Source organism: Notolabrus celidotus, chromosome 11 (assembly GCF_009762535.1).
Source record: "Notolabrus celidotus isolate fNotCel1 chromosome 11, fNotCel1.pri, whole genome shotgun sequence".
In the NCBI taxonomy this organism is placed as follows: domain Eukaryota; kingdom Metazoa; phylum Chordata; class Actinopteri; order Labriformes; family Labridae; genus Notolabrus; species Notolabrus celidotus.
This window is the reverse complement of record NC_048282.1, coordinates 12142468-12165741: the sequence shown is the minus strand read 5'-3', so window position 1 is coordinate 12165741 and position 23274 is coordinate 12142468. Positions and strand designations below refer to the sequence as shown.

At 41.3% G+C, this 23274-nt stretch overlaps 1 protein-coding gene and 2 long non-coding RNA genes across 3 annotated transcripts in view; 2 read left to right on the top strand and 1 right to left on the bottom strand.

The window, feature by feature from the left end:
- Positions 1-2039, top strand: part of prkcz (protein kinase C, zeta) — a 158408-nt gene extending 156369 nt beyond the window's left edge. The window contains exon 18 of the mRNA XM_034695938.1: positions 1015-2039. Within this exon, the coding sequence (XP_034551829.1) occupies positions 1015-1102 (88 nt within the window). The 3' untranslated portion in view covers positions 1103-2039. The remainder of the gene's footprint in view (positions 1-1014) is intronic.
- Positions 2040-8298: 6259 nt separating this feature from the next.
- Positions 8299-18549, bottom strand: LOC117821493. The gene is made up of 4 exons (XR_004632991.1): positions 18292-18549; positions 12977-13123; positions 11263-11716; positions 8299-8889 (listed from the first exon to the last, which is right to left on the bottom strand). It is a non-coding gene; the product is annotated as an uncharacterized LOC117821493 (long non-coding RNA).
- On the top strand, positions 18077-22004 carry LOC117821494. The gene is made up of 3 exons (XR_004632992.1): positions 18077-18630; positions 21341-21524; positions 21627-22004. It is a non-coding gene; the product is annotated as an uncharacterized LOC117821494 (long non-coding RNA).
- Positions 22005-23274: the final 1270 nt, after the last annotated feature.

Sequence of the window (23274 nt, the reverse complement as noted above, 5' to 3'; positions counted from 1 at the left end):
CCTTACTACGGTTGAATTTAGGTGACACCTAACTACTTCCTGTATCTGTGTATTCACCTGAGGCTACGTCCACATGTACATGGATATATATTAAAAAAAAAAAAGGATTATTTTCAAAGAATATTTCTTTGTCTATACATCAACACAGCAACAGTTAAAACGCCTGCAAAGGCACTCCACACCAGTAATGTGATGGGAGCGTTGGGAACAGTTGCCATGCACAGGTGTGTCAGCGTTTCCTGTAACGTTTGTTTTTGTTGCCCACACAACAACAAGAAAGAGTTCTCAAAAATCTCCACAAGGTGTGTCAGAACAAAATCAATGTCTCAAAATCTCAGTTTACGTGAAGACGTAAGACAAAACCAGAGAAAAGAACGACGTCTTCAAAATATCCACATTAAAATATCCACATACGTAATTTATAGAAATATTGATAATGTGTTAAATTAAGCATGCAGTGATACCGTGTAGCTAATAAGTTCATACTAGGCGGCAGTAGTGGATCTTTACTCTGCTTTCCACCACCATAAATTGAAGGGTAAAGAAGCAGCAGTAAAAGAAGACTCAGTAGCCAGCCAACCCATTATCGCAGGGTGTGGCTGTACTCTACCCGCACATGTCCACTAGAATAGAGAATCACTGTTGACTCCATGTAGCATGTTCAGTCTCCTCTCGCCCAGAAAACAAAAATAAAAGGGTCAAAATGTTGAAAATGCTGAACTTGACGCTTCAAAAAGGAGGGCTCAGAGCAAAACCCTAAATCAGCTAGGTACAGTCATTGGTTCAACTACAGAGAATAAACAGCAGTGTATCCTTCCACATCTCTATCCTGACTCAAGTCCAGGGAGTCTTGGATTTGGCTCCTGATTTGTAATCTGTATTCACTTTAATAATGAGCTTTGTTTTGTACACTGAGTACAGGAAGAGGTAGACTGTTTAGATCCAGGTTAGTTGTGGTATGTCGATGAAACACCTCCTCTAATCCTCCCCCCGTCTCTCTCTCTCTCTCTTCAGGGACGTCATCAAGAGAATAGACCAGTCTGAGTTTGAGGGATTTGAATACATCAACCCCCTGCTGCTATCCACAGAAGAGTCTGTATGAAGGAGACACGCTTCCTCCTTCGCCCACCTTCTGTTTGTCCAAGCTGCCGTCTCAGCCAAAAAACACTCGCGAGCCAACTCTGCACGGCGAGGAGGAAGAGGAGGAGGAGGAAAGGACAACAGGGAGGACGAGCTCACCCTGTGGACATGTCAACAAGCAAAGACAACAGGAGAGTTTCCCTCCTGGACGATTCAGATTGTTTTGTTGGTACCAACTCGTCTTTCTTTGGTATCTCCTGGAAAACAAAGACTTCAGAACATTCCCTGTCGCTCCGCTGTCTTCCCCTTCTTTCTTTCTTTTCTTTTTCTCTTTCGTCTTCGTTCCTTTCTCCCGTCAGAATGTCCATCCTCGTGTCGGAGCACGAGCGGCTTCGTAATGTGAACAGAGAGCTGTCTCATTCTGTGCCTGCCATCATGAACACGTCTCCACCTGCCTCACGTCCCCCATCAATGACGGTTCTGCCGAGGAACTTGAAATTTTACGTGCACTTTTTTTTGGTTAATTCCTTTTTTTTCTATCTTGTAGGGGGGGCCATGACGCCCCGCACAGAACAAGAATGTACACAGACAAAGGAAAAAATAAGTTATTATGTGTAAAATAATGTAGGTAGAGGTACAAAAATTGACGATGCCTTTTTATCGATGCAAGTGGCACAGATTCATCCGCAACCACAACATCTTGTTTTGTTATATTCTTGATTTTCATGAACAACGAGGGGGAGGGGACTCTTTTTATTTAAGAAGTGCCTCAAAGATTGTATTAATTACCATGTCTCTGATTGCACTTATCTCTTAATGAACATTTCTTCACACATCATGGCTTCAGAAAGAAATAAGAAATCTGAAATCATGGCTACACTCTGCCAGGGTGCGTCCAGATCCTGCACACGTTTTGGAGAATAAATATTTTCAGAGAGCTGTAGCTTCTGTCGAATTGACACGTGACTGCATCTCTTTTTTTAATTAATCGTTTTAAATTATTGGTGCAGAACAAATTATGAGTGGTCTTTAGATTCACAAGATCAGCATTTAAACCTTTACGGCCGGAGGCACAGAGAGACGAAATGCTGAACCTGTGTAAGTGTAGATCATGTCCTCTCTGCAGACAGCATCCATACAGTATTCACTGTAAACATAAAGGTGCATAAAAGTCAAACTCACAGTCTGACAGCTTTACAGAATCAGGTCTGGATCTAAAAAACGAACCATCTGAAGGTCTCTGGTCTCCACAGCGTGCTCAGGCTTGCTGGCCGAGCTCAGATTCTCCTCAGCAGCTGCCGCTGTGTGACCATCTGCAGCCGGCCGAAAAGATCCTGTAACCGCCTGGTTGTGCTGTCTTGTGGAAAAGTGTCTGTGTTTCCATTTTGGGCTCATTGTGTGTTTCCAACTCCACACTCGAGCTGGCTTTACACGGTGCAACCACAGCTCGGTGCAAACACAGTCTCCACCCATTTTTCCTCTAGTTAGAAACGTCTAAATGAAACTGCATAAATCATCTGTTTGTCAGAAACATCTTTATTTATTGTTATTAGGCATTTTAATTATTTCAGGAGGGGAAAAAAGTCTTCATTTGAAACCTTTAGCTTTCAGGAGTTTGAATGGGCAGGTCAGACAGCAGACTGCACGATGCCACAGGTTTTAAAATATGACGGAGCACACCTTTGGATGTGAGAGAGTAATCCTAATCTATCAAAACTATCTGAGATTATAGAAGTTGTTTCTTCATGTTTGTGCTATATTTTAGTAGAATGAGCGACTGCACTTAGCAGATAAATGTGGGTGATAAAATATAAGAGGTGTCACACAGGCGTTTCACCTGAGACCGTGTCAGGGTAACATGAAACCAGAACTCAGTTGAGTCCTTATTGAAGCTTTAACTGTGATTTTTCCTCCCTAAACACAGACTCACGGTGTCTGAACTAAACTAAACCAAACCGGTCAGATTGGCACCAAAAGTTCTTTCTTTAGTTTGAGAAAAGATCATCGTTAAAGTTAAAGATGTCAGCTTTGACTCTTTTCTCTCAGGACTTCACAGGTACATCGATGTCCGGCTCTAATCTGGAACAGACTGAGGATCTTGATTTGACCATCCTGTGTTTTCTATCTCAGATCAGATAATCCAGTTTACCTTTGACATTCTTCTTCAAAGAATTACTGGTTTACAGATGTATTAATCAGGATTACCAATCTGGATTACTAGAGCTCTAAATGGGACTACAGGCTACAAACTCTGTCCACAAGGGGCGCCAAAACCTACACACACTCAATATAGTCCCAGCGGCTTTAAATTGAAGATTTTACGTCTCATATTGATGATGTTTGGATTTTAAAACCCTTTCGCCTACTTTATCTTCTGTGATTCATGCAGCAATCCAAGAGTAAAATGTCAAATATCAACATCACTGTGAGAAAGTTGTTTCTTACAGAGTTTGATGACCAGATTAAAATTGTTTAAATTTACTTCCTGTAATCCAGCGTGAATCCAGCCCTCTGCTGGGATCAGGATAGTCTGAATTCTCTGGTTTAGGGAGAGAGAAGTTTACAACACAAAGTGGATGTTTTATTTTATTAGGATGAAAAAAGATTGGATTACGTCTTATATTGGAAATCCTTTTTTTCTTTTGAAGAACCTGGTTTTAAGATTTGATCCAATCTAACAGTTTTAATCCAGCCTAATTGAATTTAATAAACTGAGCTCTAAAAGAACAAAAGCAACTCGACATTAGCAGATTTTGAAAACCTCTGATTTCGATTAGACAACTTTTAGCTTCAGAAAACAAAATAATATCACATATTGAACTTCTTCTGTTGGCGGTAACTCCAGGTCAGAGCAGTCGGTAGTTTGAATTCAGCTAGCTCACTCTAATATAGCAGATCAGTCGTACTTTAAGTGCTGCTCCACTTTTATTAACACCCCAAATTCTTGTCTCTCTGGATGTAGTAATGCAAGATGTAACGTGCAAATGTAAAAATAGATTTGGTTAAAGAGGTAGATTTAAGTATTTGTGCCTATCTTCCGACAAACGTAAGACCGCCAAAAAGTGAAAACAAGAGTTTTCCTGAGATGTGATTGATTTTTTTTAGAATTTGAAAATCAGTTTTAGTGTTTTCAAGGATTTCCTGAACAGAACCAAATCAAAAGTTGCATGTCCCGATTCTCTCCGATCAGGTTTTAGAAGGTTTTCAGACATGTGCACTCTGCAGTTTTCATTCAAGTAGGATCAGGACTGTGTTTGTGTGACCTGCAGGTGTTGCCTGTGTAAAGCCAGCCAATCACGTGATGGTCATCTCTCTAACACCTCACTTCTGTTGACCATCAGCGACAGGGTTTCTACATCGATCTTTTGGTGCTGGTGCAGAGCGTGAACAGAATCAAGAACCCAGGAATTTATTCGTACACCATGAAGTTTATAACTTCAGAAACTGCCAACTTTATACACAGCGAGCATCTTATTTGTACCCAAATTTGTAAGCTTCATGTTGCTGAGATAAATCAAACCCTTCATTGATTATCAGCTCTGAGCAAAGATCAAAGTCAGAACGGCTCCTCGCTCTGAAATCTCTCCGTCTGTGAGCTACAGAGGAGGAGCAGAAGAAAAAAAGCTCTTTCTCTATTGGCTCAGATTTAGTTGATGAAATCTGACCCGTGCTAATGTGATAACATAATAGGATTAATTAGATGATCCCGAGTCAAAGGGTCTCAATTAGCCGCAGGGCGAAAAGAGACAGATAGAGAGAGGAGAGATAATGAAGCTGATCCACACTCACCAATTAGTCCAGAGCAGTGAACACACACACACACAAACGCACACACACGCAGACTTCAAGAAGCTACAAATCTCTCCAACATTTTGAGGAAGTTTCCTCCTCCCCTCAGACTCGTCTCTTTGCTGCGTTTTATTCATGTTCTGATCTTTTTGCACAGCAGGTGAAACATTAGAGACATGATTCTGTTTCTGGAGGGACCAACAGGCGAACTGAGAGTCCTTAAACCACGTTACAGACCCGTGAAGGCCACTCAGACGTGTGTGAGCAGAAGTTTTATCTGAAAACTAATGAACTTTGTCCATGGTTTCTTTTTCTAACATAATGCTGGTTGGATTCGCTTCATTTTGCTTCACCACATCTTTGTAAATATGTGTAATTATTAAAATGATACTGGTTTTCCGTGAACTGGTTCCTTCTTTTTTTTGCAAAGGGAAGCAGAATAATCTCTGCACATGCTTCAGCTGTGTGTGTGTGTGTGTGTGTGTGTGTGTGTGTGTGTGTGTGTGTGTGTGTGTGTGTGTGTGTGTGTGTGTGTGTGTGTGTGTGTGTTTGTGTGTCTCCTGGGAGTTGCCTCACACTGCAGAACATCCACTGATCACCAATTTACTCTGTTCTCACCATGAGACTAGAAAAGCCAATTAACCCTTATTTATCACCGAACAACATTTCTGTTTATTTGATGCAGAGGAAATACATTTGTTTTGTTTACGAGGAGGTGATTTAAAGAAATCTGTGGAGGAGCAGAACATGATGCATTTATTTAGGCATGTACAGAATAACTTGCTGTGTCTGCAGCTCTGATTTTGCAGAGCGTGCATGAAATGTCAGTAAAAAAAAAACTAAAATATATTTGTATGAATGCATTTTTAGAGAAAAGAAACACTATGAAATTTCATCTAGTGTTTACGATGTGTTCACTTTCTTTTCTAAAGAAGACAAATATTAATGGAGTGGAACATTAACAGATACGGTATTAACAATCTGCAAACATACATAAAATGCATTGGTCACTTTTATGAGGATTTCAAGCTTAAGTTACAGCCTCGTCTTTGAGCTCCAGAAGCTTTAGTTTCCACAACGTGGCAATCCGCGTGCACCTCAGCTCTAGAAAGGAGGGGGTCGAGGGGAGGCAGCTCTCTCTAGGTGTCACGCCTACAGCCTGATTTACGGCGAAGCCTACGCCGTAGGTCTGCGTAGCTCCCATACCTACACAGAGTTATACACACGTAGCTGATACCCGTTCCTCGAAAATGTAAATACACGTCAAATCAGCGCGGACCGTAAGCCCTGTGATTGGTCTGCTCGGCGGCATTGTATTTCCTGCATTTACAACACTTCCGTGATCCCCGCACATCAGCCGTGTATTTCATCTCCTCCTCAGTCTCCTCTCTATTCTTCCCTGTAATCATTGTTGTATGATAAACAGCAACATGTATCAGCTGTAAATTAATAATACGCTCAGAAATGCTTTGAAAAAACAGAAAACGTAGCGGGGCCGGAAACAGGCGACCTGACTTTTGGAGAGACCACGCTGCCCTCAAGCGTTTCATTGGAGTATTGCTGCACGACACGGACACATCGATGCAGAATTATGTCGTGCTCACGTCCGCTGGGACGCAGAAGTATAAACCGGCCTTAATTCGTAGATAAAGCTTGTGCGCTGAGTTCCGTCAGCATCGCAGCTTTGCTCTGTCAGATGGCCCTGCTATACGGGAAGTGTGTTTGAAGCGCTGGGTCTAGTACAGAGAGAACAACATACAAACAACAGGTTACAGAGCCTTTCTGTGGTCGAATCATTTGGATATTATTCTGTTACTTTGTGCTTCTATCATTTCTGAGTATGCTGCGTAAATATAAAGTTTATTTTTTGCAGGTTTAGATGAGTTTAATATTAATAATTGTGCTCTACTTTGTTGTCCTGTTACCTTCTGAAACAGACATGGAACACAGATATGTGGCTATTATTGATTATTAGGGATGGGTATCTTTCACATTTGAACTGATACGGTACCGATACCCGGTACCTGGGAATCGGTACCGGTACTCAACGGTACCAATTTTCGGTACTTTTGTGTTTTTATGTAGTAATAAATATTAATTAAAAAAAAAAATCTCAAATTTGTTTAATTTAAACAGAAACAGGATTATATAGGTGATTAGATATATTAGCTGACACGTGCTCGTGGCGTCTAATTGCTCTTTCGAGAGTTTATCGATGAACACACGTGAATGTCTGCGGACGTGAAAAAGTCAGTTCTCCGTCTCTTTATAATAACAGGACACACAACTTACTTGTTGGGCATTCACGCACACAGGAACGGTTATAAACAGGGCAGGTAGTCGGAGCGAGAGGGTCAGTCTCAACCATAGACTGTAGAAAATAAACTTAATCCTCATGGAGTTCAGCCTCGCGGTGAGTGCACGCGCCCGTCAGCTGCAGGCTCCGTTTGGCGCGCTCCTGCGCAGATGCAGAGAGCAGAGACGTCCACCCAGTCAGTCTCTGACTTTATTACAGGGCGAAAGTATGGAAACTCGCCTACTCTTCCACTCCATCACAGTCACAGGGATGCGTTCATGATACCGTTTGATTTTACGTGAGTCAGTACTTGGTAGTACCGACGGAATTCAGTCGGTACCTATAATAGTACCGAATTCGGTACCCATCCCTATTGATTATGGATGTAATTTTTGAGTATTGCTGACCTATACGATCTGATAATCCGTCAGCAGTCTGTATATTGTGTTTCATTTTGAAATTGAGGGGATGTTGCATGCCATTCTCGTGTCTGACTTCCTGTCCAGGTTGATCTTCTCTGTTCAGCTTGACGCGTGCTGGACAGCGGCTCCGTCGAAAATAGACTCATCATGAATCTGTGCTTCCCGTGTAAATTGGGCGACAGACTTATTTCCCCTTTAAAAGACAGAGGCCGAATTTAAGAGACACGGTGTGAGCTTCAGGAGAGTAAAACGGCTGGTAGAGTGAGAAGAAGACGTCAGCAGACTTTGAAAGTTACAGGGCAGGAGGCACTTAGTCCGATGCTACGGTTCAAAATATGAACAGAAACCAGGCCTGGAATCAGAGAGGTGATTCTTTAGCTGTATGAATAAATCATCTTTAAATTGGTAAATTCTGTCATCTTGTTTATGTCTTTGAATAAACTGTACAATGCGTGGTTGTATCAAGAAGTAACAAGACCCTCCCGCTGTACGCCGGGTCCTGCTCACCCTGCTGCAGTCGTATGAATCAAAGTTCTTACTCTCAGTTTCAGTCACACGGTTAATCATAACATCCCTGGTCTGTAACAGAGCTGATCATAGTATTTACATATTTTTAAATATTTGCAGTCATTTATATAAAAGTCAAACTGACTTTGATGCAGTAAATTTGGCTCCACTGTTTTCATGTCAAAGAAAAACTTCAATGAGTCATTTTCGCGAACAATTATGAATTTCAAGCACAGAATTTAATAAATGAGGATAACAGTTGCAGTTTTTTAGGCTGTAGATGAGTCAGTTGTTATTTCTGTGCAGCTGTCCAATTACATTCACCCACTCTCTGACATGTTTCTGTGAGGAGGCTGTGGCCTGGTTTTATTGTGGAGGGCTGGATTGTTATTTTATTTTGGAGATCCTCTTGACCAGCTAGAACCAGAATCACTCGAGGACAAGTGGGAATGATAAAGGAGAGGTAAAAAGGGATCTGGAGCCAGAGAGGGGGAATTAAAATACAACAGCAGGGTCCTCAGATTCTGACCGGAGCTTCAAATGTAGGAGAATAAATTAATAACATACTTTCATAACGTCCAGTATGTTTGGGAATACCTCCACCTTAGAGTCTGTCTCTGTGTCAGCTGCTCTCTGGGTGTGTCCCCCTCCGTATGAAACATTCCCGCACCCTGTGAGGAGGAGGATGATGAGGAGGATAGGGCAGCCAGAGCCCCGCCCCCTCACCAGGTGACGTCCGCGTTTACCTCGGACAGACACTGGGCCAGGTGGCCATCACGGTCCATCTGTGTGAACCTGCAGAGACAGGAACAAGGAGAGAGACGGACCACCGTCACACACTGACACACACGCAGGCGGTGTTCATGTTACCAAACTTAGATCAATCACATCGGCAGGTCATCTCTGTTTAAAACGACTACAGTTTAAAACACTGACTGAATATTAACAACACCGTGGTCCTTCCTATGAATATACCTTGGTCTTGTAAAACTTAACATCACTCCAGAGCACAAGATAAACTCAACATTGAGAAGTCAGAGCCCAAAGATCCTCTCTGATCACATCCTGTGATACTTGTTGAAGGGATGTAACGACACACTCACGGTGCTGAGTTCACTGTATAACGTTTTTCACGTTTTTAAGGGTTAGTTTTCAAGTTCAGAGAAGAAGAACAGCCTCAGTAAACTGTAACTTTTTGTGCCTTTATTCAGACTTTCTCACTGCGTTATGCCTCGGTTACTCTGTCCAGTTTTTAAGTAAAAGAACGATCAAAAGTGAAGGGTTAACTTGGACGGTATAATCGGACATGGATGCCATTAATGGAGTATGTTGAGTTGAATCACAAACCTTACACAGCTGCATTTGAAGTTTAGGCCTGCAGGTGATACTGTGTGTAACTACTACTATCCGTCTCTATCATCTCTCTCTCTCATCTCCCTCTATCCCTCTCTCCAACACGGTCTCAGCAGATGTCTGTCCAACATGAGCCTGGTGCTGCTCGAGATTTCTGCCTGTTAAAGGGAGAAACCTCCTTGCCACTGTATGTGTTAAAGGTCTCTGAATAGTAGTATGGGAGGTAGAGCCCCAGTTATAAGGCACCTCTCCTTTGGAATCATCTTCCAGTCAGGGTCTGGGAGGCAGACACCCTCTCTACTTTTTAAGAGTAGGACTCAAACTTTCCTTTTTTGAAAAGCTTATAGTTTTAGAGCTAGCTCAGGCTTGGACCAGCCATTAGTTATTCTGTTAAAGACTCAGGACTGCTATAAGTTTAGACTGCTATAGACTCAGACTGGTACGAGCTCAAACTTTCCCTTGTCTCGTAGGTTCCTCTGGATCTCTCCGTAGACGGCCTGCTGCTGTGGACGTGCCAGACTCCAGCTGCTACAACTACTACTATCCGTCTCACCACTATCATCTCCTCTTCTCTTCTTCATCTCCCTCTATCCCTCTCCAACACGGTCTCAGCAGATGTTTGCCTAACATGAGTCTGGTTTTGCTGGAGGTTTCTGCCTGTTAAAAGGAAGTTTGTCCTTGCCACTGTAACTTGCTCAATGCTGCAAAGTGCTCTGCTCATGGTGGATTAAGATGAGATCGACTGAGTCCTGTCTGTAAGATGGGACTGGATCTATCCTGTCTTGGTGTGGGTCTTTGTTAATAATAGAACAGTGTACAGTCTACACCTGCTCTGTTTGGAAAGAGTAAACATTTGTTGAGATTTGGTGCTGTATGAATAAAGATGATTGATGTGACTTGGGTGTGATTTAAAGCATGTAGACTACTCCTTCTATTATCCCATATAAACTAACGTCACTGTTTGATATGATCATAACATCATTTAACCCTTTCAGTGTCCTCTGTTCTCCCAATTTTCACTGTGTGCTTTGTACCGTTACATCCTTAAAGGTCCCATATTTAAAACTTTGTATTTATTTATTCAAAACTGTGACATCAACAAGCTCATGCTTTTAGTTACCACAAACATCTCATTCTGCTCTTCATCTCCTCTCCCTTTTCTCTGAAGCTCAACGTGGCATCTCCATTGATGAGTAGATAATCTGAAAAACCTGGATTACTCTGTGACTGACTGATGAAGCATTCAGCGCTGAAAGGAGCTGGACTCATGGTCAAATTAATCTGAAACTGTCTTCAAGAAAAATAGCTCTAACTCCAACTCTGGAGCTGTTTCTGCTCTGAAACATTAATAGATTATAAATAATAAAGCAGTCTGATAGCGTGCTGTGCTGACGTTAGAGCATGCAGTGTTTTTCTTCAGCTCTGACACAGCTCAGAGGAGAGCGTCAACGATGTTTGCATTGCTTGTTTCTGTTGCTGATAAAATCACCTGTTTGTCTGCCGAGGTAAGGCGAGAGATGAAAAGCTTTAAGAAATGTTCCTCACCTTATCAAACATGCATCTTTTTCATCAACACAATATGTACCAAACATCTCAAATGTTGTTTTTTTTCAGACTGCAGCACAGAGAGCAGTGGGTGCAGAGAATCAAAAGAAAATAGCTGGAAATGAAAGGCAGCTGCACAATGAGCCAGTGAGTGGGACTGAAACGCCAACATACTTCTCCAAAAATGAGAAATTAGGACACAAAATTACAGAGATGGAAGATGATGGTGTGATTTTAGAAAAAAAGAAGGCAGGCTGCTTCAGCTCTTACCCAACAGGGAACTCCAGCAGGCACATGGGGCAGCTCTGCAGCACTCCTCCTCCTCCTGCTCCTCCACCTGCTGCTCCATCTCCTTTCTCACTCCTCTTCTTCTGCTTTGTATTCTGACCTTCCTCCTCCATAAAGACAGGGCGGTCCGATACCTTTAGTTGGCTTGGTCTGTCATCTGTCCGTCCTACTTTCCTCTCCTCTGTCCCTACAACACCTGATCCTCTTTTACCTTGTAGACATGTTTTCTTGATGTTGAGACTCCTCCTGCTGTGTGAGGACAGCTGTGGGTCTGTAGAGTCTAGTACAGGTTTGGTCTGAACTGGGAGAACCTGCTGGGAGGAGGGCCTGACAGGACATGGACTTGATGGAGGTTTGGAGGAGGTTCAGGGAATGGGGGGACCTCCTCTCTGAGGTCACACCACTGCAGATCGTCTTCCTTTAGAGCTGAGAATCTCTGTGGAAATTCAGAAAGAGGAAGAGTTGACTCTTCATAGAGGAGCACAATAAAGCACATCTTTCTTTATGAAGCCAAACCACATGCACCTCCTTCTGTCCTTTAATGACTCCTAAAACCTTGAGGAGCTGCAACATTTGGTCACACAGAAACATCATATTGATCTGTTATATTTCTGTTTTTGAAAGTCTGTGTTTTTCCTTCTTAAAAGCAGTTTAAGAAGTTTAATTCTTCTGTCTCATCCAGACCTCATTTGTAAGTTGGATCATAATTGGAATGTTTCAGGTGCAGTGAAAGGTAGAAAAATGAATGAAAAGGAAACAGATGCACAGATTATCCCAGACATGCAGGTCCTGACCAAGCGGCAACCTCCGGTTTAAAAATATGAGTCCAATACGGAAGTGCTAAACGCTGCAGCTCATCGAGGATCCGCTTGAGGCTGGCTCCGGAAGTACCGGAAGTCACATACACATGAATGGGAAAAGACGATCTTAACAGCAGAAATAAACATGTTTACAGCCTGGTACAAAAGACGAGTGTAGTCTGGATAGCTCATTTTCTCGATGTGCTCTCACTGTAGGGGGTATGGTCCTGACACATCTGTACTTCCCAGCAGGAGATGATCTGTGTCAGTGTTTTATTTTGGTAAGAAGGGGAAGAACCTTGGTAGAGCATGCAGGAGGGTGTGCGTGTTTAGTAAAGGTGTAGGAACTAGGGCTGGGTGATAATTATCGTGATATAATTTTTCTCATTGTAAATATAACAAATGTTTGAAAAAAACGTTTATTTAAATCTGTAATTTACATCCCCCAACCACTGAACGGCAATGTGCCTTAACCGCTAGTTGCCACCCAACATTAGACAGAAGAAGAAGACTGCATTGAACAGCCAATGATGTTGCAGGGTAAGAAGTAGGCGGGGCTTAAATACATTTGGAAAAACACTTATTATACACCAAAGACTTGCTTCCTGTCAGCACTGTCAAAATGATGGATACAAGAAGCTTATCAGAGAACTAAATCCAGACACAAACATTTGGTTTCTTCAGCTTTCACTCAGGAGCAAAAATCTGCCTTCAAATTTAAATGAAATAATGATTTGATATTTATCATGATAATTATCGATATCGACTGATATGAACATTTTTATCGTGATAACATCTTATCGCCCAGCTCTAGTAGGAACTCAAACTGGAAATCCAGGTGAACAGATATTTGTAGTGAGAACATGTTTATGAACACAGTTTTGAGGAGTACCTACCACTGTAGAGGGCTCTGGGAGTTCAGGAACCAGGTCCCAGTGCTGATTCTGCAGGTACGGCAGAGCAGACTCATTGTCAGGGCCCACAGAGCCTCCACAGCAGGATGCTGCTCTCTGCTCCACCACAGGCCTGCAGGAATCCCAGACCTGTACACCACAGAGACAGTTATCTGACTCAGAAGCAGGCTGTCTTGGTTTTTATTAGCTGTTCAAAGTCAAATGCCTGCTATGATAATCTTTGTTAGAAGTGTAGTGTCTGTTGTCAATTGCGGCTGTTATCAGTTTTAAACAAGTATGCAAACACAAGCCTGGGCCTCAATTTGGATGCAGCAAGGGAATGAAACGTCTCCACTTTGTCAAGTTACTTCTAAATAAGCCTGGAGTGTGCATTCCAATCACCTCACAGGATCAGTAAGATAATAAAGGCTATCTGTCTTGAGTTTGTCTTGTCCTCATCTCAACTTCAGATAAAAAAACAAGTTTTAGACTATCCAGAGTTTTTATTTGGTTCATGCAAACAGTGAAGTTCAAGATCATGAACATTGCACACAACCAAAAGGAACGCTTTGTCCAGCATTGAATGGAGAGCAGCAAACTTTGCTAGCACCAACCCTGGAGCGCTGCTTGCTTTCTGTTAGCACACCATGCTACTGCAAGAGTGGCTAACTCTGGTGATCTGGTAAAGTTAGGACCAAAGACTTTATAAATAATGGACGTAGTATCCGTGACGTCACCCATCTGTTTCTGAAGCACTGTTTTGAAGCCAATCGTCGGCAGGAGCCATATTGGAAATGCTGAACTCAACCTAACTTTCTGTCGAGCTAGTGTGAGGTAAAGAGGTGGGCTTTGAGCCTCCTAGCCAACAGCTACAGTGTTCCCGCCTGTCAATCAAGTCAGCTGTGACTCTCATAATAGAAAACTCATTATCTTAAAATCTTCTGAACTGCCGCGTGATGAAAAAATACACCCCCCCCGTACTGTGTGTGCTGATCGAGAAATGAGCTATCCAGACTACACTCGTTTTTTGTACCAGGCTGTAAACATGTTTATTTCTGCTGCAAAGATCAGCTTTTTGAATTAATGTTGTTTCCGGTACTTCCGGAGCCAGCCTCAAGCGGACACTCGCGAAACTGCAGTTTATAACACTTCCACATTGGCTTCAATTCTCAGAATTGCTGGCATGCCTGCACTAATACTAACTAATACTACCTAACTAATACTAAACCCCTGCACACACAAAGGCAGCTGGGGCCAAAAGCTTCCTGTGTCTCTGCTCTGTTGCTAGCTGTTGTTGCTGTAAATTCCCACCAGGAGCATCATGGGAAATAATCTCAACAGGAATCTGGTTGTAGTCCTATAAATAGTGACCCTGCAGGATGCCTAGTTTTTGCTAAATCTTGAGACAAATCTTCAGAAAGTACACATGATAAACCACCTGCTTTACTGTTAAAACATAATCTGCGTTGTTTCATTCAAATGTAACGATAGATTATAAATGTAGAATATAGCGTTGTCTTATTGGTGTAGATTAGTCCAAATTCTTCTCTAATATTCAGATATTAATAAAAGGAAGGCTCCACTTGATGAGATCAGTGAACATGTTTTGATCAGGACTGTGAAATGAGCTCAGCCGCACTCGCTCTCTCGCCTTTGACATCTTTGTCTGAAGTAAATTCAGGGAAAACCTCCCATACTGTCTGATTTAACACGACCCCCACTGTTCAGTGGGCTCTTCCTCTCTGATCACACTCTGCCTTGTCTTACACACTCTCCCAGCATGTTTGTGAAAATGACATCTCATTAGAAATCTGTTGCATTTTAACACATTTCTGACGAGTTCATCACGAGTTTCCAGATGTTGAAAAGTAGATTTAATCCTCTGACACCCAGCAGGGGAGAGGTAGATATGATGAAGATTTTAGGCTTCCTCTTTTTTTAAATTATTTGGTATGCATTTTTAATCTGTCAATCAAATTATTTATGAAACGTCTCTTTGATGTGGTGCACAGCGTGCTCCTGTGTCAATTACAAAGCCAGAGAGGGAACATGTAGATCCGACCCCGCTGCATACATTAAAAAAGTGAAGTCAAATGTTTTTAGAAACGAGAACAGGATGGATGCATAATTGCTGTCAGATAACTTTATCTGTTTGGTGTGAGTGGAAATGTAAACAATCTCTCCTGTGTGTTTGAATGCTCTTATTATCTACCAGCACACTCCCAGCTGACCGTTTCCACGAGGATTGTTTCCTGGAAACTCTCAAAGAATAGTTGTCTCAGCTTGGGTTATCCTCTCAGTAAGTTATGAATTTATTATGTCCATGTGTGCGATCTACCGCATCCTCAATGCATTCAATCCTGCCCTCTCTGAGCTGGATGTTCTGTTTTTTGTTGACACTGTGTGGGAGAGGAGTTAATTCAATTCTATTACTGAGGTTAAATTCTCATTGGCTCTCTTTCCTGTTTTTTAAGCACTCATCTACTCTCCATCTATGCCTCTCATTACAGGTTCCATAACATAGCATAGAATAAGTTATATTCAGCTCATGGATGTGGAGCTGAATACTGCAGCACAACTTCGCCTAAATCAATCCTATACAGTCCAGTAGCCTGTTGCACCAGCCGTGCGTTGGTTCAAACGTAGCTTAGTTTGAACGTAATTTCTTATTTAGGATGGAGTTTACACTCTACCAACTTTTTGGGAGTTGCACCAGCTGAGATAGTTCCAGCATCAGCCTAAGTTACATCTCAATACACTTAGCTCCTAGTAGGTGTAAAGTCCTCCGTAAAGTACCGGTTGCCATGGCCCGTCATTTTGAAAGCTGGGATGATTTTGAGGATGAGGAGACACAGAGGGTTCACCTAGCTGTATTACGTCGGCAACGCTTAGTCCGCACAAGATTACATAATTTGGAAAAATATGATGAACAAGATTTGCACTCTCGAGTATTACCGTATGTTGTAGTTGATCATTTTATCACTCCATGTCACTGTTATTAAACACACTATAGATTAAGGATTTAGGCTCTAGTTATCGCCTTACGGTGACACTTTATCATGATTTACCTTTTGTTGTTGTTCGAGGCAGTTGGTGGAAGTTTGTTTGTCAGTTTCGAGACGATTAGGCTGGAAAGATAACAATGTAACAGCTAGGGATGGGTCAGGATTTTCGAATGCTTGAATATTCTAACTGCTAACTGCATTTAATAGCAAAAGAAGAAGAAAACATTACTGTAGAGGTTTGACATTCAGAAACAGATAAAATTTCACACACACACACACACACACATACACAGAGAGAGAGAGACACAGATAACTCCTTCAAGTGTGTTTGTGGCAAAGTGTCTGCACAGAGTTGAAAAATATAAACCTTTAAAGCTTAATTCTTTAAGGACTTTGTCCAGAGTCATGATTTGAAACACTCAATGCATTTCAACAAACTCTTGTTCACCATCTAACCGTATAATAAAGTTGTATGTCTTTTTTTTCTATCTCTTTAATTTACTTATATGTAATTATATTTCCTTTGACTCTATTTTGGAGTGTCTATCTCTCTACATCGCTGTCTTTATTGTACCTCTCTCTGTGTTATTTTCAAGTGGCAACGTCTGGTGTTAGAAAAATAAAGCCAAATGCAGAAGGCCCAAAACTGCAGTACCTTGAGTGTCCACTTGAGGCTGTCTCAAAAATCCCAGACAGTCCCATTGAGGTCCATGAGGAAATGTTTATTTTTACAACAGAAATAAACACTGGTGTAAAAATTGGTTGGAGTTGAAATAACCCATTTCTCTGCACACTGCACAGGTTGAAGAAAATTTAATTTAAGAGTTCTGCATAATCAGGGCGTGGTTAACAGGCAGGCACACTGTAGCTGTTTGCTAGGAGACAAAAGGCCCGTCCAACATAACAGCTGTCATTGGGCTTCAGATCCTCCAGTGCTCTGGATGTCTCAAGATCAAGACTGAAAACCAAAAGTGACAGAGAACCTAAACTTTGGTACAACCCGCCAGGGGAGATCCGGCCTGCAGAGTCTGTCTCTGTTTTTATTTCACTACTAGAGACACACCTTAACACAAAAATTTCTATTCTGTGATTATATTTTTAATGCTGTGTCTCTAATTTTATTTGCATGTTGCTTATAATGCCTTTCAGCTTTAATTATGTTTGATTTATTGTCTTTTGTCACCTGTATTGAACAGTGCTTTACAAATAAAGTATTCTTTTTTCTTAACAGTTTGTTTTGATGGACTGATTCCTCTCTGACACGCCCGTCCCATGATATAGATTTCCTAACCCTCCTGTTTCCCTCAAATTTACTAACATATTTCATCCTTGGGGTCAATTTGACCCTGGAAAAAAACTCCAGAAACTGATCTTTACCCAGGTTTATATGTCAGGTTCTTTATGTTTCTTTGTTGACTACCTAAATAGACTTTAAATAAAACATATTTCATGCATAAACACAATTTAAAGCATTCAGAAGGACTTTATTTGTAAAACAGAACATCAAACTGCTGCAAGTTTGTCATGCTCTCGTCGGCCCTGCCTTGTTTCTATGTTATCAAAACGTATGACACAGGACACATCATTGAATGTCTTTAGAGACATGGTGGCTGGAAGTATATATCTCAATCTAAAGGTTGCCGGTTCGATCTAAGCTCCTGCAGTCACATGCCGAAGTGTTCTTGGTTAGTGACCTCAATATAATCCAATAGAACCAAAACAAATGTGTGTAAATCTTAATATTTCTTATGTTATATATAGCTAACCAGCCTGGATTCAAACTGATATCATATCAACATTTTAATTTTACGTTTTACCAGTGGTCCCGATTAAATTAGGAAAAGTCATGAAATATGAAGCCAAAAAAATGTTTTAGACATTAATTTAGATACGTAAACATTGAATGGGGTCAAATTGACCCCAAGGATAATAGGAGGGTTAAGTGTTATTCTGAAAGTTAGAGTACCGGTACCAACAAGAGAATTGTGATACATTTAAAGACAGCTTCAAGCAGCCAGTAAAAATAGTTTAATCTAGTTAAGTCCCGCCTCTTCAAGTAAGACAGCCAATCATAGTTCAGGATTTTGGGGCGACTCATGCCACCTCTATGAGCACACCTCATAAACCGAGCTCTCACCATTAAAATAGAAGTTCTATGAATGATAATTTATCCGCCGAATTATTCATGAACATCCACCAGTTAGTATGAGGCTGTTTAATGTTTCTCAAACAATGACATTCATCTGATAAGCAGGGAAAACATTAAACTCACGAATTTTAAAGCGGGTCCGTTACTGACATGACTGAACTCACCTTTGAGCCTCTGAGACCGTGACGTCACCAGAGATTATCGACGTATGACTCTTTTTCTGTGTTCCTCTTGAACATGTATCCGACTGGACATCCTCCACAGCAGTTTTTCTACGTTTCAGTTTAGACTTTGAAGGATTGTCAGCCATTTAGTCGAGAAACTTTGGGGAGCAGCTTCGAAATTTCGCGCTGTTGTGAGGAACGGGGACTTCCTGATACCTCAAGCCTGACGTCACTTCTTTTTAGCCAATTGGGGAAGATTTTCCGCTGGACATCCCCTGCGCATGCGCCCCAGTGCATGCCAACCGAGTAAACACGGGGGGAAAGATACTGTACCGGGAGGTAAGGCAAGTTTATCTCTCAAGCACCATCCAAAGCAATTCAAAGTGCTTAACACAGCATATAAACAGAACACAAAACATTATATGAAATGTTGCATTTCACGACACCTTTTTAATGTTTACAATAATAACAACACACTTTGAGTATTTTTTAAGTCTTAGTTTCCTCTTCCCCCTTATTTCTCAGCATGTTTAACGTATAGACTCGTATGACAGTGTTGGAAATTCCCAAGTTAACACATCAGTTAAACTCATCCTCTTAGTATTTCCAAGAAATGTTCTCTTCATAAAGACAACAAGACCCTGAAATGTTGCAGTTATCTGATTTCAACAGTTCACTCACCCTCCCCGTTTTATTTATTAGGGCGATCAGAAAAATGAAACCTTTAATGCTCAAGCTTGAGTCTCCTTTCACTCTAATTTTAACTTCTTCCACCCCCTGTGACACTGTAAAGACAGACTTAACATTATTCACCTTATCTGTCAGTGGTCATAGGGCTTATTAGTGTAAATTATTGTGAGGGATGAATTGTAACTGATGAATAAAATATTTTACCTAGCAGGTGCTTTCTGTTGCAAAAAAGTTACAGCCACTCCTGCTGATATTAAACTAAGACCTCCCAACTGCAGTTTAGTGGGCACAGCAGGGTACGATTCACATTGCTTTTACATACAGGTGCTTAATCAAAAGGCAATAAAGTAAGGAAAGTCAGGGTTTTCACTTGACCATGAAGAGGCTGCTTTTTTAAGAAAAAAAAAGCGTACTTCAGATCCTTTAAAATCGTATTAAATGAGGTTGGTTTAAGATCTCGATTGAAAATCTAGGTAAGAACCTGATTCCACTGAGCTAAAGGATTATGTAGTTGCCCTTTTGTGCTTTAAATTCTTCCTTACAAAGCTTCTCTGGCTATATATCAAAGAGAGGAATTTAAATGATATGAAATGTTTTTGTGGACTTTGGAGGAGTCTAACTGTGAACAAGGCCTTAAAATGCAAAGGGTGAAAGTCGGGCATTGATTAAACCATCTGCCCTTGATTTAAATCATCTCTTTGTAGCAGCCACCTAAGCGGATGCCATTGATTATTTTGCCTTAAATAACACCCTGCTCTGGTACCATAGAATATAATATTATCAGATATTATTGAATTTTAAAATACATGGGACTGTTTTTAACATATTGATGTAATTTATTCATGAAAAAAGTTATAACCTTCCTCTGACTTCACTACAACATTAGTTAGAAAATAGCTCAGAATGTGGCAAATTTGTAGGATCTCTTCCTTCCGTATACAAATATGACAGAAAAAACAAGCTCTAACAATATCTTTCTTTCTTTTGTCTGAAAACCCACCAAGGAAAATGGCTTTAAAGCCTTTTTGTGTCCTTGAGCGGAATTTCTCCCCCCGAAAATCAATTTTTTTTAATAAAAATTAAAGTCAGGACCATCAGTGAGAGTCCTGCAGTGGTCCTTGAAAAATACTTTGAATAGTGATTTTAGTCAGACAAAATCTGAAATCTGAAATGCAATCCAAAAAAATGTAATTTACAAAATAAATTAGAGGATAGAGACATGATAATAACACCAAACAAGATATCTAAATGCCTTAATGTGCTTCAGATCTGGGATTGCACCAAAGACATACACAGACAGGCCTTCATTACTTTTTTTTTTTTTCTAAACAATAACATGTTCCGCCACATCTTAAAACCCCTAAACACCTAAAAACATGCTGAAATTTTCAGGGTGAGTGGCATGTGTGAACGCAAGTGGCCGACATTTTCACCAAGACTTTACTCAAACTTGTTCCTGCAAGCCCCCTGGTAAAAATTTCTTGTAGAAATCGGGGTGAGCTGATGTGATATAGGAGAGCGAGTGAACTAGGAAGCTAGTTTTGTTACCTGTGTGTACCTGGAGGAGCAGCACATAGCAGATGAATAAAATCATGTGAGGGTGAAGAAGTAGAATAATTTACAAGATGCAAAGAGAAAAGATGTCTGCACATCCGTTTGTTTACATGTAGCATCGGTATAAATGCAAAAATTGTCATCATACTGTATGTCTGTCTCTGCTGTTTCTATGAAAATTTCAAAACACTTTCAAGTTCATGTGTGGCAGACATTTATGTTTGTTTTCTGCTTTTGCAACTCTGGAAATACGAGCTGTTTATCCAACATTTAGTCGAGGCCTCAAGAGAACAACAGGAATTGACTTATCACAAGAAAATGGAGAGTTCATGAATGCGCGTATGTGTGCTTAGGGTTGCTGCAGTGATTGTGCAAAACAAGGCGATACAAACTCAAGAAAACAAAGACAATAACTGAAGTCAGGTTTGTACAGTCGGCTCTGGAATTAATAAAGAAGACGTTCATTAAAGCTGCTTCTGTTTTGTCAAAGTCATTGCTAGAGAGAGACATCTTGGTCACCATTTCAGCCCGACTCTCGATGGATGGTCGGATGGATATTGTGCAAGATTTCCTATGAGTGTTATTTGCTTCTGACTTTAAGCAGACTAATCTCACCTAAAAATCCACTCTGACTTTAAATACTATAGATATTGTGTCACTTTAGCACAAGGATCCCTCCTCAGTAAAGATGGTTACATCATAAGGAGGCTAACTGTTATGATAGTACTGTGTTCCCTCTGCTAGGACACACATACAGCGGAAAGTTGAAGTCATAGTAATGGTGGGACTTTCTGAGTCTTTTAAGCTTTTGGCCAGAAGAGAGGGACCAACGCAGAGCGGCTGCAATTATGCAACGGGAAAAAAACAAGGGAAAGCTGGACTCAAAGGAAGGAAAAGAAAAGAAAGGAAAGAGAAGAAGAGGGGAGAGAGAGCGATATTTCAAAGAGCGGAAAACAGCACTATGGGAAAGCCTGCCACTTTGAAATAAGGTGAGAGCATTTTTGGAAACAGTGCCACGTCAGATGAGTATTCCAGAAAGATCCTGAACTGCTGACATTAGACCATCCTTTTTTTTTCTACCTCTACCGCAGAGGGGAAGAAACACAAAAGCAGAGCAGTGGGCCAGCCCTGCGGTCCTCGGTGCTACTCTGGGAAAAAAGCAACCCGGCGCCTGGAAAGAAACGTTATGTCATCCGTCCCACGTGATGATGTGTTGTTCTCCGCTGCCATGGAGACTGCGAAGACAGTGGGGAGAGTAAAAGTGAGGTATCGAGGTTCTGTTTGAGTTAAAGAAACACAAAAATGTGTTATATCACCAGGCAACTTCTCCGAGGAGTGAGGAGAACATAAACATGACTTCACTCAGGTGTTCCTTGTGGACTGGAGCCAGCTGGAAGACTGTCAGGAACTTGGAAGTTGATTTTATGTTGAAAGCATGGACTTAAAGATGTTTCAGAATTATTAAAACATTCCCCAGTCTTTCCACAAATGTGTTCCCCAGTCCTTGCTATAGCAGCCTCAAACAAGCTTCTGCTTAAGTCAGGTCGGGCTCACGTCTAAGTTCTACAGCTGGTGTCGACAACTTTGAGAAACTTGAAAGAGTTCTCTAGCTATTGAAAGTTTCCAGTCAAAAATCATTTAGGCCACTTCCCCAAACATAAGAGCCGCCCCTGAGTTAGTTGTATGCAGATGAGTCCACAGAAGAGTGTTGGGGAGATGACCTCAGCGTCACAGCTCTGCTCCAGGACTCTTTGTGATTTTCCACTCACCCACCTCTGCTGTCCTCTGCCTGCCGACCACACCTACACCGTCAGCCAGCTCAAGCCTGGCACACACCGTACAGGCGTATTCGTGTTGGTGGAATGTCAACTCACACTGCTCGCGTGAATTGTTTAAAACTCACAACTAGAGCTCAAGAATTACGTATTCTCACTGTACAATATAGTCTCCTTTGAAAGTCAAGAATACGATTTCAACAATAAATGTGGAGAGCAATTATCAATTTTCGAATTATCAAATGCAGAGGCTGCTTACGCGTAGAGCTCGTGGTAGAGCTGTTGCATTAGATGCCCAGACGGTGATAATGTTATGGCTGATTGGTGTGTTTGTGTATTTCAGTTGTTCACATCACACGCTGTATCCTCATGGTGGTTTTAGATGCTGTCTACCTTTTTGCACAGGTGGAATAAGGAGGGGGAAAAAAAGCCCTAAAGTTGTGGCCCAGCTTTCACCTTGCAAGAGTGCAATCTGCTGACCAAAATTTCTGACATCTATAGGATAATGTATCATTAGCTGGTGGTTATGGGAAATAAAATACCTTCAGTGTGAGACAAATTATTCCTCATCAGTAAGCGTTTCATGGTGACAGGATTCTTATCTCCCTGTTGCGGTAGATTCAACATGAAACTGTCTTCATTCATTCTCCTTTTTCTCTGAGTTCTGCGGTTCACACATCTTTAAAAATAGACAAGTCAATGTCACATCTTTGAACCCTGCCGCTATCATCACCACAGCTCACCTGCTCAGCTAGTTACAACCAATTAGATAGCTGGAGAATAAGTAAGCAATAATCTGACCAATTGGGAGCAGCTGTTTGAGACACCAACAGCCCTCGTGACCTCTTATACAACAAGCAATCAAGCTGGAATTCAGCCCGACTTCAGAATCAGTCCAGTAACTCAAAAGACATAATTTGCTTCAGAAGATCATAGTCCAAAAGCCCCCCAGTGGACATCTTTC